The sequence below is a fragment of the Sus scrofa genome, chromosome 4 (genome assembly GCF_000003025.6).
Source record: "Sus scrofa isolate TJ Tabasco breed Duroc chromosome 4, Sscrofa11.1, whole genome shotgun sequence".
NCBI classification, from domain to species: domain Eukaryota; kingdom Metazoa; phylum Chordata; class Mammalia; order Artiodactyla; family Suidae; genus Sus; species Sus scrofa.
The window spans coordinates 67,878,990-67,893,105 of NC_010446.5; the positions used below are offsets into that span (position 1 = coordinate 67,878,990).

The following is a 14,116-nucleotide window of genomic DNA, read 5'->3' on the forward strand; positions in this document are numbered from 1 at the left end:
TCATTAAATTTTACCAGTTTATTGAAATATTTATACTGCTCAGATAAATTCCAAATATTTGTCTTGTAAGAATGCTCATAGAAAAGATTTCTACAAATCTGTGACCAATTCATAATGTCATATATTTTACCTGTCTATAAGTAGAGTATCACTCGTTATAATCAAAAGATCCAGGCAGTCTTCTAGTTCCTTGTTACGGTCACTTGTCTGTACTAGACTCATCAACAAACAAAGCTTGAGCAAATTGTAAGTCCCAGGAGGAACAATTTGTGATGCAAAGATATTGGCAAGTATTGCCGTAAACTTCCAGCATGAGCTGGAAGTCAAAGAGAGAAGACACCTGAAATTGTCGCTAATTCCTGAAGGAACTGAAAGTAAATATTAACGCATATATTAAAAAAGGGTTTTAAAGCCAGAAAATATTATAGACATCTAATTCCATTTATCTAAAATCTTCTCAAATTGCAGTTTTTTTTAATGATGCCATATTCAAATTAATACAATGATATTAAATTATGATTGGTGGTCACTCAAACCTATCATTTTTATCCCAGGGAATGTAATAAAAGGAAGGAGCCACCCCGTATGTCCACAAGGATTGGCTGTGGGTTACTAGCAAATCCCTCATTTTTTTCCTTTTTTTTGGGGGGGGCTGCATGAGAGGCATGTGGAAGTTCTCCGGCCAGGGATCAAACCTGCACCACAGCAGCGACTCATGCCACTGCAGTGACCACACTGGATCCCTAAACCGCTGTGCCACAAGGGAATTCCCTCATTTTTTTCCCCTTTAAGACGTATGAGCAAAGCCAGATCATGGAGCTCCTGTATTGCAGTCTCTGCTTTTATATTTGTTTGAAATAATATCGCCCTTAGGGATATTCACCTAAAAAGCAGAATGGGAAATATTTGAATGAGGCTGTTAAAAGGGAAGATTTTAAACTATTATTTTAAAAGCACTGTACTTCAGTATACTGAAACATTCTAGATCTGTTCCACTTCCTTATTCTGTCCAACTCCTGAAAAGGATGAGTAATTTAATCCAACTGGTCAGCTTTGGAGGAATAGCTGTGCAATGATTCCTTCTACTCATCCATGCTCACGGACCAATGGAGGCCTATCTGTAAGTAGCTCTGGCTACATTTGGGTGGCTAACTCTGCCTAGTTCTTGAGCTCAGTAGGAGAAAGTATACTTCTCTACCTACATCTAAGTCATGTTCTGCCACCAAATCAGTAAATCCTGAAACATTTCACCACAAGAAATATTTAAAAGATCTTTAAAATGTCTATTGTTCATTAGTGCTTTCTTTCTTCAATATTTTTATTCTTTCAAGAAGCTTTTTTCCTCAAAATAAGCAGAGGTATCTAGAATCCATTTGCATTTAAATTCAACCTGGGCCTCTGTTATTGGAGATGGTTATCTAGGGATTCAAAAAAAAAAAAAAATCTAACTCTACCTGTCCTACATTTAGATATTTGTGTGTCAAGTTAAAGGAGTAGGTCTGCTCTCCACTTTGTTTACTGAATGTTTAACTATGCTGGAATTGTTAAAGGAAATGATCAGTAATAAGGATGATATTTTGGCCCCCAAATAATGCTTTTCTCTTTTGTCTTAATTCTCAATTCATTCAAAACTCAGATAAAGAAAAGGATGCCATTTTATTGGACTCGTTCTCTCAGACCACAATGGTTACTTAGCACTGCCTTAGCTAGAAAGGAAAGGGTTGGGTAGAAAAAATTTATTTTTTAAATTTTTATTTATTATTTTGTCATTTTAGGGCTGCACCCACGGCATGTGGAGGTTCCCAGGCTAGGGGTGGAATCAGAGCTGTAGCTGCTGGCTTACACAATAGCCACAGCAATGCCAGATCCTTAACCCACTGGAAAAGGCCAGGGATTGAACCCACGTCCTCATGAATACTAGTCAGGTTGGTTAACCACTAAGCCATGATGGGAACTCCAGAAAAACTTTTAGACTAATCTCTAACTCTTGGCATCTTGAAACATTTTAATCATTGGTAATTATCTTTTTAAAAAAATCTAAATAAGGTTTAGCCAAAAAAAAGGAGTCCTTCCTATGGGTGAGGTTCCACATTATCCCTTTCTTTTGCAGCATGTATTATCTGAAATTCTCTTATTAACTAGTGTACAGATTTATTGACTGTCTTCCACATCATTTAAGGGTAGGAAATGACTGTCCTGGTCACAGTTGTATCCCTAGTGCTTAGAAGAGTGCCCAACACTTAGCCAAAACTTATTTCCTGAATAAATAGATTTAAATTTAAATATTTAACGTATGATACTAACATTTTCCTTACCTTTCGGATTGCAAAAAGTGATACTGTTTGCCTCTATACAGACAGCAGTTTGTGATGTTTTTACACAGGTTGGAATTCCAATAATCTTATACTCATTTCCTATATTCATTTTATTCACTGATTCATCTAAAATTATTAAACACAAAATAAAATATGTATTTATTAAATGAAACTTTTACGTGATCATATAGTTCAAAGATCTAAGACTAGTAACAATTCAGTAGTTCAGTTAGTTCCTATGTATTTACTTTTGTTTAGTATAATATGCATACTGAGTAGCTGGCATTAATAATCTAAACAGGTAATTTCATTGCTAATAATCTTTTTTAAATTTTACAGCTGCATCCACAGCATGTGAAAGTTCTCCCAGGCCAGAGATTAAAACCGGATACTTTAATTCACTGTGCCAGGTAAGGGATGGAACCCACACCTCTGCAGCCACCTGAACTGGGAACCTCCATATGCTGCGGAAGCAGCCCAAGAAATGGCAAAAAGACAAAAACAAACAAACAAACAAAAATACATCATCTAGTTGTAAACTGTAAGACAGATACTGTCATCCCCGCTTTCTATACGAAGAAACTAAGTTAAGTGACTTGCACAAGGCTAAACAGTAAGTAGCAGCACTGAAATTCCCAACTAGGTCTGCCTATCTCTGAAGTCTACCCACAAGACACTTTACTAGGTTCCTCTCTCACATCTACAGATTGTACAAAGCTTTGCACAGTTCAGAATTTATTTTAAAAACATACACTAAAAATCTTGATCCTGCAATAAACAGTTGGAATTTGGGTGGCTGCAAAGCTGTAAAAGAAAGGCTTATAAGCAAGAGCAAAGATTAATTTCCCTCTGTGAAGAAGATCAAACAGTGGTCTCTATTCTCATTTATTCCTTCCCACGTCAGCTCCAAAGAGCATACTGGTATACCCTGAAGACCTGTAAATGAAGAATTAAACCCAAGAATTGAGAAAATAAAACACAGGGAGTTCCCTTTGTGGCGCAGAAGAAACAAATCCAACTAGTATCCATGGGATGTGGGTTCGATCCTAGCCTTGCTGAGTGGGTTAAGGATCTGGTGTTGCTGTGAGCTGTAGTGTGTGGTTGCAGATACAGCTCAGATCCTGCATTGCTGTGGCTGTGGCATAGGCTGGCAGCTGTAGATCTGACTTGACCCCTAGCCTGAGAACCTCCTTATGCCACAGGTACAGCCCTAAAAAGCAAAAAAAAAAAAGAAAGAAAGAAAAGAAAAACCAAAACTAGGAAGTTCCCTTGTAGTTCAGTGGGTTAAGTGCCAACATTGTCACTGCTGCTGCTCAGGTCACTGCTGTGATTCAGGTTCGAACCCTGGCCCAGGAACTTCTATGTGCTACAAGTGTGGCCAAAACTGAAAAACCAAGCCAAACCAAATCAACTAACCAACCAACCAACAGCAACAAAACCCTGAAGGATACAGAATGAATTACAAGGGGAAAATTAAAATGAATCATTTTTCAATTATTCCTTGGAATTTCATAGTTTTGTGAATGTGTCCTGAGGTTAAGAAAGGGTCAGGGAGTTCCCATCGTGGCTCAGTGGTTAACGAATCCGACTAGGAACCATGAGCTTATGGGTTCGATCCCTGGCCTTGCTCAGTGGGTCAAGGATCCAGCATTGCCATAAGCTGTGGTGTAGGTTTCAGACGAGGCTTGGATCCCGCGTTGCTGTGGCTCTGGCGTAGGCCGGTGGCTACAGCTCCGATTAGACCCCTAGTCTGGGAACCTCCATATGCCGCGGGAGCGGCCCAAGAAATAGCAAAAAGACAAAAAAATAAAAAAATAAAAATAAAAATTTATTTGGATGTTAGATTCCAGTTATAAGTGATATCATATGGTATTTGTCTTTGTCTTTCTGACTCATTTCACTCAGTATGAGAGTCTCTAGTTCCATCCATGTTGCTGCAAATGGCATTATGTCATTCTTTTTTTTATGGCTGAGTAGTATTCCTTTGTGTATATATACCTCATTTTCTTAATCCAATCATCTGTTGATGGACATTTGGGTTGTTTCCATGTCCTGGCTATTGTGAATAGTGCTGCAATGAACATGCGGGTATATGTGTCTCTTTTAAGTAGAGTTTTGTCCGGATATATGCCCAAGAGTGGGTCATATGGAAGTTCTATGTATAGATTTCTACTGGAATCTAATATCCAGCACAAATGAACATCTCCACAGAAAAGAAAATCATGGACTTGGAAAATAGACTTGTGGCTGCCTGATGGGAGAGGGAGGGAGTGGGAGGGATTGGGAGCTTGGGGTTATCAGATACAACTTAGAATAGATTTACAAGGAGATCCTGCTGAGTAGCATTGAGAACTATGTCTAGATACTCATACTGCAACAGAACAAAGGGTGGGGGGAAAAATGTATACATGTAAGGATAACTTGATCCCCATGCTGTACAGCGGGGAAAAAAAATTATTTCGGTCCTATTAAGGGCTTATTTGAAGAAAGCGTTTTCTACTAAAATTTAAGTTGGATAGCCACTTCTGTTTCCATATTGTAATGTATGGTTTATATATAATAGAAGTAATTAGTTAAATCATAGACTTTTAAGCTAGAATGCCTGAGTTGGAATTATGGCTGTACCATGCCTCACAGTGTAACCTTGGACAAGTTACTTAACTTCTCTGTGTACTTGTTTCCATACTATAAAATGGAGATAACAACAGAATTTACTTGAAAGAGTTGCTATGATTAAATGAGTTAATATACATAAAAGTACCTGGCACATAGTAACTTGGTATATAAAAACTATCCATAATCACCTGGGCTTACATGCCTTCCTCATCCTTATTGGGTGGCAAGAGTTCTTGTTTTACTCTCTACTTTCCTAACTCTTGAGTTTCTTACACATGGTTGACATTCAAAATCTCTTTTTCTGAACAGTTTAAAGCCTCCAGTTTTAGCCCAAGAAAGCAGGCTGAGCCCCATCCTCATTTTCACAGTTCTGGCTTCTCAACAAAGACTCACTCTTCCTTGGGTGATTGATACTGATAATAATTTCCTCCTTATGGAAGAATCTGTATACTCACAGGTTTTAACCCATGCAGTTCTCAACAGTAAATCATGTATCAATGCTCATTCATTTTCCTAAAACATTTATTGAGTTTTTACTATGTGTGGTAAAAACCCAGGTCCCCACCCTCATGAAGCTTATATTTTAAAACAATAACTCCAATACTTATATAAGACAAACACAATAATGGGAGGTCATTACTGTAAATAACTGTGATCCTAAGACTTAGCATAGTACTTGAGACACAGCGGGGGCTAATATCTTTTTAAGTGAATGCTGTATGGCCGAATGAATAATTGATACATTAACTAAACATGACTTTAAAACACTCATGAGGAGTTCCTGTTGTGGCGCAGTGGTTAACGAATCCGACTAGGAACCATGAGGTCGCGGGTTCGGTCCCTGCCCTTGCTCAGTGGGTTAACGATCTGGCGTTGCCTTGCACTGTGCTGTAGGTCACAGACTCAGCTCGGATCCTGCGTTGCTGTGGCTCTGGCATAGGCTGGTAGCTACAGCTCTGATTCGACCCCTAGCCTGGGAATCTCCATATGCCATGAGAGCAGCCCAAGAAATGGCAAAAAGCCAAAAAAAAAAAAAAGAGAAAAAAACACTCATGAAAAAGACCTATGATTTTCTCAAACTATAGAAGTACCATACTGATAATAATTAGGGTTAGGGTTAGGGTTAGGGTTAGGGTTAGGGTGACCATAAAAGAGTCAATTACATAATTCATATATTTAATTTTATTTTATTTTGGCCATGCCCACGGTATGCGGAAGTTTTCCCGGCCAAGGATGGAATCCATACCACAACAGTGACCCAAGCCACAGCAGTGACAGTGCTGGATCCTTAAGCCACAGGGAACTCCTTTAATTCATATATTTTACTGCAAACAGAACTACTTACCTCTGAGGAAGACTGTAACAGATTGAAACCTAAATGGCTGGTTGTTAGAATATCCTTGAAAAGCATGAAGTGCCTTTGTGGTAATTATTTCAACTATCTGTTTATCTTAAGGTAAAGAGCAGAAAAGAGTTAGCTATTAGAATACATATACAATTTAATTTCCACATTAAAATATCAGACACTATTTAAAAAACTGTAATTATAGGGAGTTCCCATTGTGTCACAATGGAAACGAAGCTGACTAGTATCCATGAGGATGTGGGTTTGATCCCTGGCCTTGCTCAGTGGGTCGGGAATCTGGTGTTGCCATGAGCTATGGTATAGGTCACAGACTTGGCTCAGCCTCTGCATTTCTGTGGCTGTGGTGTAGACCTGCAGCTCCAATTTGACCCCTAGCCTGGGAACTTCCCATATGCCATGGGTGTGGCCCTAAAAAGCAAAAAAAAAAAAAATTTAAAATATGAAAATAGAAGTTCCCGTCGTGGCACAGTGGTTAACGAATCCGACTAGGAACCATGAGGTTGCAGGTTCGATCCCTGGCCTCGCTCAGTGGGTTAAGGATCCGGCATTGCCGTGAGCTGTGGTGTAGTCTGCAGACACGGCTCGGATCCCGAGTTGCTGTGGCTCTGGTGTAGGCCAGTGGCTACAGCTCCGATTAGACCCCTAGCCTGGGAATCTCCATATGCCCTAGAAAAGGCAAAAAGACAAAAAAAGAAAAAAAAGAAAAGAAAAAATTGTAATTATAAAATGTAAAAGCATTTTTTACCACCAAGTACTCTAAATTTTCTGTCTTCTTGAAGTGAAGATGAACATAGATCACATAAAAAGTCACTTCTTACTGTTGCAGATTCTGTAGCACCAGGCACATGCACTCTTACATACTGAAATCCTGAAAGAAAACAGAGTTAAGCTAAATTTGCTTTTGGATTCAGCTCTGCATGTTCAATCCTTTAAAATGAATCTAATTCAAAGTATAATTAAATCAGTTTTGCATGTGGGTTCATAGCAATTCAATTAACATTTATTGCATGGTTAATTCTTACCAGGCACTGTGCTAAGGCACTGGAGATATGGATACTTAAACACACAATTTCAATAGGTAGCAATAAGAAACAGATAATTTCAATATGCAGTATTTGTTTACAAAGTGTTAGAGAGAAGAGAGGTCAGACCAACCCAATGAGAGGTGGGCCTGAATGGAAAAGATGTCTTGGAAAAAGACTGAATGGAAGTTAAGCCAAAGGGTTGAGAGAACGTTACATAGAGAAAGCATGAACAGTCATGAAACCATTTGTGAGAAGAATAAGTATTTTAGCAACACAAAAGTACCCAATAAATTACACAGGAGAGGTAAGGAATAAAGAATACATTCCAAGATTATGCAAAGTGGACTTAAAAACATTATGAGACACCAAATTTTATTCTAGTCTTTTCACTCTGTGAATGTTTCATAACTAATTATGAACATGATTTAAGATTAAACAATGAATTGTTTTGATTTTACATTTTAATACTTACCTTTTGAAAGAGGGCATGCTTCATCTGAACAGAGAAACCTGGCACCTTGTGTATACTTGGTTAGAGTTGTCATTGCAATCACAATTCCTTGCACCATATAAAATCTTTGAGATGTATAATCAAGTGGAAACTTACAAAGATCAAGACTATAACTTGGCAGAGGAGGTAAATGTGTTAACTTCAGCACTATATTAATCTAATAAGAACACAAAAGTAGTATTAATAAAAATTGCAGATACAATTGGACTTGCATTCAATATAGTAAGTGTATTTGTAGGGTTAATCAAGTACATGATTTTGTTAGTAGTATTAGGAACCAAACTTTTGAACATTAAGAGAAAAGAGATTTAAATATAAAATTAAAGATGCAAAATCTTTATAATCTTCTATTTTAATTGAAAATATCATTATGAACTCGTTATTTTTTCTTTAAAAATACACATGTCCTGGCTATACCCATTGAAAAGACTTCTAAAACAATGACAACGCAATAGCAGTGAACACTTCTAGTACCCAGATTATTATCTTTAAATATAATTTATTGCTAAAAGGAAACAGACCTCCTTAGAAGAACTGGCTGATTCTAGGTCTGGAGCAGAAAATACAACAGATGGACCTGGTGCATCTCCTTGTGACAGAAACCAGGAGAGCTTTAAAAAAAACTCTAATGAAATATGTCAAAAGGACATAAAAACAAACTTTAAGGGAATTCCGGTCGTGGCTCGATGGTTAACAAATCCAATTACGAACCATGAGGTTTCGGGTTCAATCCCTGGCCTTGCTCAGTGGGTTGGGGGATCCAGTGTTGCCATGAGCTGTGGTGTAGGTTGCAGACGCAGCTCGGATCCCGAGTTGCTGTGGCTGTGGTATAGGCTGGTGGCTACAGCTCCGATTTGACCCCTAGCCTGGAAACCTCCATATGCCTAGAGAGCAGCCCTAGAAATGGCAAAAAGACAAGAAAAAAAAAAAACAAAAAAAAAACACACACACACAAAAAACCAACTTTAAGGAGCTCCCAATGGTCAAAATTAGATACTATTAGCATCAGAAAGGGGAGTTCCCATTGTGATGCAGCAGAAATGAATCTGACTAGCGTCCATGAGGATGAGGGTTCTATCCCTGGCCTCGCTCAGTGGGTCTGGGATCTGGCATTGCCATGAGCTGTGGTGTATGTTGCAGACACTGCTCAAATCCCGAATTGCTGTGGCTGTGGCATAGGCCGACAGCTGTAGCTCCGATTCGACCCCTTGGAACTTCCATATGCCACAGGTGTGGTCCTAAAAACAAAAAGAAAAAAAAAAAAAGCATCAAAAAGAATGACAAAGATTCATTGAAATATATCATACATTTAAAACTTCATGTAGTTCCTCATAACTTAAAAAAAGGAAAAACAACAAAAAAAAGAACATTGGTCATCATTGTAAGCTGCTATATTCTCTGAAAATTTATAAATGGAAAGAATCAAACATTTATTCTGCCTTTACTGTACAAACTGTATTGCAGGGTAACCAGATAGTTCATGAGAAAAACCTTTCTACAGAATAATTTTTTTTTTTGTTTTTTTTTTGCTTTTTAGGGTTGCACCCTCGGCATATGAGGTTCCCACGCTAGGGGTTGAATCACAGCTACAGCTGCCAACCTACACCACAGCCACAGCAACACCAGATCTGAGCCTTGTCTTGTGACCCATACCACAGCTCACGGCAACACTGGATCCTTAACACACTGAACAAGGCCAGGGATCGAACCTGTGTCCTCATGGATCCTAGTCGGATTCATTAACTGCTGAGCCAAGATGGGAACTCCTACAGAATAATTTCAGTTAATAAATATAGAAATGTTATTCAAATTAGGAAAACTACAATTTTGCAACTCTTATTAAATTAATGGAATCTAGGCAACAATCATCCAATGGCTGCAAAATCCATAAGATGACAGTTGATGGGAGACTGTATACTGAAGGGATCAGAAGACATCATATTGTGGCACGCTAAAACTGGGACAACAGTTAGGATAATTCTAATATAGCACAGTAGGAAACACTGATAGATTCTCATCAAAACAAGTTGACTTTGAACCTAAGCAAGTCTTTAGAGACAACTTCCATTTTCCAAAAATATAAGTTCTAGAGAAATGTTAAATACTACAAAAACATAATCAGACAAGTCCAGATTATGAGACATTTTTACGGGACAATTAAGGGTTTCTTCAAAAATTCCATGGCATAAAAAGGGAAGGGGAGGAAATGGCTCTAGATTAAAAGAGACTCAGCAAGATGTAAGAACAAGTAATAATGTGTGTAAGGTGTACGCTTGCTTTTGATTCTAATTTGAACAAATCAACTGTGAGACATTTTTAAGACTTAATGAGGTAAAGTTAAATATGGACTGGCTATTAGATGATACCAAGGAATTACTGCTTTTTTTGTAAGGGGTAATAATGGCATTGTGGTTATATGAGAAAATACCCACAATTTTTAGCGATTGATACATAAAATAGATTGGGGTGAAATACAGGATGAATTTTAAAGATTTGCTTTAAAACATTTCAGGAAAAAAAATCGATGATGCAGGTATGGCAAAATATTGTAAACTATTACATTTGAGTGACAGATATATGGAAGTTCATTTTATTATTCTATTTTGGGGGTATGTTTGAAATAGTTAATGTTATAAGTGGTAATACAGGAAGTAAAACTGTAAGACATCCCATCAAACTCTGACAAAAGGTTTTAATAAACAAAAATACATGAATATAAAATATTTACAAGTCATCTTGAGGTATCATACTTTAGTTTCTTTGTTAAATTTAACTAAAACTTACTTGAGTTTCAGTCTGTAATTGTCCAATTAATGAGAGAGTCTTAACAGCAATAAAACAGACCTGTGATTTCAAACGAAAAAACCCAAAGAAGTTACCAAAAATTCCCTGTGGCATAAAATTATTTCTTTCTTTAACTTACTGATTGAAAAACTTGAGCAGCTTTTAATGGCTGATGTAAAATGTGATTTCCAAGTTCAGCATCCAATTCAACAATATCAGAAGGATTTATTAAAATATTGAATCGATAGACAGCATAACTTTGTTTTGAAGCTGTAAAAATACACAAGTATAAAAATGAGGATATTTACGTATAGGACATTATTTTAAAGTTTCTAAAGTGAATTCACCTTTGCTGAACATACCATTGTAGTATTTGCAATCATCTATGAACTTCTGGAGGCCTCTACTTCTGTCAAGATAGATAAGAGCTGCCTCTTTCATTTTTAGATTGGACATTTTCTCCTAGATAACGATTCTTCTCTATTACTAATTGATTAAAGCACAATTGCTGGTGAAGACTACAGAGTGAAATTCATGGAAAAGATGAGAACACCTAGAAACAAAACAAAATTTACATTTGAGGATCTATAATAAAGCTGTTTAAATTATATGTAAGACTGAGCAAGAAAAAAAAAAAAGGAGGTAAAATTTCCAACCTAAAAAAATTCCTACCCAAAGGGAAACAAAACTTTGGTTTCTTTTGCCAAATAATAATTTAATAAACACTAGCTTACAAGATTCTCAGCAAGATTACAAATTTAAGAACAAAGGCCTCAAATGTCTCTTTACAGAGTAAGTATACCCAAAAAAGCTTTTTGAAATATTAGAGGATGAATTCCCTTGCAGTCATTGTTTAAAAAAATGAAAATGGTAAAAGCTATCTTATAAGTTCAATCTAAATAACAAAGCATAGCTAGCCTAAGAAATCTGAAAACCTGGTTCTAGATCAGTGTTTTCTAGTTGCTATGGGGAAATCACCTGATCTCTCTTGGCTAAATATTTCATCTGTAAGAAATTAAGGGGTTGACTTAGACGGCTAAGGCCTCTTCTGGCTTTAAATCTATCAGTGACCAACATAAAATATTAAACCATGGTAATGAGAGCGGAATACATAAAATTAATTTTGAGTGAACAACATAAAACATTAAATCACAGTAATGACAGTGGAATACATAAAATGAATTTAAAAACAACAAACACCAATTGAAAACAATATATGCCAGTAATTGTAGTAGGTGCTAGGGTTGGATAAAATGATTAAGGCTGAATCCTGCCTTCAATGAGTTGCCAACTTAGAGAAGTCAGGAATAATGACTGTCATACTTATTCATGTCATACATTTATTGGGCATATTATTTATTGGGCACTTACTATTTATTGGATATCAGACTTTTTTAGGCACTAGGGACACAAAGATCAGTAAAATATGGTCCCTATTGTTCAGATTACTTTGGGGGAAAATAAGTAAAAATTAGCAATTATGTACGACTTAACTGCTATAAAAGAAATATTCATGTACTATAAATATTCATGTATGGAAGGAACATATATGAAATAGTTCACAAAACTTGGGGTCATCCTTGTGTCGAGGTCATAATAGTTTCTATTGCTTTAGGACATTTTTATTTAATACAGTGGGGCCACAGTGAAGAAGCGATGAATTCTACTTTAGAGGTGATATTTGTTAAGATTTGGAAGAGAGCGAGGAGAGGAAGGGAAAGTTACCCAAGAGTAAAGGTCTTCCCCTTCCCCAATTTTCAGACCTACACTATTGAATCCATACCCCTGCCACTTGGAATTCCGGTCACATTCCAAAAAGAAAAGTAATGGAGACTGTCCAGGGGCAACTTCAGAATTTTATCTCTGCGGCCCTAAGTACAATGATCATAAAGTGCGCGTTGGGTTTAGAACGTTTACACCTGTGCCTCATTCATAAGGTTTCAGGGGCAGAATGAAGAGAGGTTGCTAATAATAAAATGGTTGCACGAGGCTCAACCAAATCGAAGAAATCTGAAGTCCGTGATGATTATTATCCCGAAGAAGGGAAACCGTCAAAGTTTTTAACCAGGGAGTAATGTGGTCAGATCTCTATTTTGGAAATGAGCGCCAGTGCAGAAAATGGATTGGAATGGAGAAAGTGTCGATAATCAGTTTCTAGCTACTGTCCTAGGAGATAGACCGCCCAATTTAGGACGCTGGGAATGAAGCGGAATGGAGGAGACGGGTTCCAGACCTGCAAAGGTTTCACACTGGACTTGGTGGCCAGTCTATGAGTTTTCAATAGGGGTGTGGGTGGGCAATGCGGCTGTAATGGAAACAAGGAAGCTGGGAGAAGAGTAGAGAAACAAAGTAAAATTCATCTGGGACGTCGGGATAGACAGAAGCCCCAGGGCGCAAAAATGAGAGCCTGGCGTCGGGTAATTTACAAAAGCCGGAAGGAGCGCTGCTCGAGGCCTCTCCTGCGTAAAGGGAGCTCCTGGGAGTGGGTGCATTTTCAAGGAAGGGGAAAGTGGAGGAAAAGACATGGACGCATTTGGAAAACCATTAAACAAGCCAACCAGGATAAAACGCTACAGGTCTTCCCCCAGCTCCCAGCCCCCAAGTGCTGGTTCACTTGACACAGGCGCGGGGTCGGGTCTTCTCTCCCCGCCGCGTCAGCAGGAAAATTCTTCACAACCAAAGTGGATGAAAACGAATCCAGACTCACACCCAGGGTTCCAGGACCTCTCCCTCCCACAGCGGCAACCTCCAGCAATGCAGACTCAAACACCGGAGCACAAAACAGCCCCACTTGCACCCCCAGAGCTTCGCCCGTCACGCGCTACCTCAAACCAGAGCCAGGGAGCGCCTCGTGCGCATGCGCCTCCCTCCCGGGCCGTTGGCCGCGCAGAGCCTGCCGGGACCGCGCCTTCCTGTCACCAGGGCAACTAGCAGGACCTGCCCTTGACCTGCGTTAGCTTAACTACTCTTCCTCCCTCTCTGCAAGGCAAAGAAGTGAGAGAATAGAAGAAAGCTAAGTTTTCCTTGTTATCGGAGGCCAAGGGTGTTTGTTTAAAAAACTTAGAGAAACAAACCTTTCCTAGTGGGAACGCAAAATAGACAATTTGGAAAACATTTCCTGACAAAGGACCATAGTTACCAAGTGACCCAACAATTGCATGTCACATATTATGTATTATACATAGATAATGAGAGTATATAAAACATGTTTACACAAGAATATATACACGAATGTTTACAGTAATATTCATAAGAGCCAAAAAAGTGGAAACTGATAAGTGGGTCATGAATACTATTTTAGATAAGAATAACTAGGCTATGGACTCCTGATGGATCTTGTGTTTTAAGGGAGAATCAATTCTTCAGAAAGGTACTCATATGTATTTCAAAGTTTTGGTTAATCAGTTAACCATCACAATTCATTTCCATGCCAAATTAATAATGGGGTTTTATGTAGGGTGATATAGCCATACAATGGAATGTTATTTGGCCATAAAAA

At 38.1% G+C, this 14,116-nt stretch overlaps 1 protein-coding gene across 2 annotated transcripts in view; it reads right to left on the reverse strand.

Annotated features, from left to right (window-relative positions):
- MCMDC2 (minichromosome maintenance domain containing 2) overlaps positions 1 to 13,449 on the reverse strand; it is a 41,854-nt gene extending 28,405 nt beyond the window's left edge. The window contains exons 1-9 of one of the 2 annotated variants that reach the window (XM_005663044.3): positions 13,325 to 13,449; positions 10,980 to 11,170; positions 10,757 to 10,887; positions 10,618 to 10,677; positions 7,795 to 7,990; positions 7,043 to 7,165; positions 6,277 to 6,381; positions 2,316 to 2,441; positions 131 to 368 (exon numbers count right to left, since the gene is read on the reverse strand). In XM_005663044.3, coding sequence (XP_005663101.1) covers positions 131 to 368; positions 2,316 to 2,441; positions 6,277 to 6,381; positions 7,043 to 7,165; positions 7,795 to 7,990; positions 10,618 to 10,677; positions 10,757 to 10,887; positions 10,980 to 11,073 — 1,073 coding nt within the window. In that variant the 5' untranslated portion in view covers positions 11,074 to 11,170; positions 13,325 to 13,449. The remainder of the gene's footprint in view (positions 1 to 130; positions 369 to 2,315; positions 2,442 to 6,276; positions 6,382 to 7,042; positions 7,166 to 7,794; positions 7,991 to 10,617; positions 10,678 to 10,756; positions 10,888 to 10,979; positions 11,171 to 13,324) is intronic. The other variant, XM_005663046.3, reaches the window with a different exon arrangement.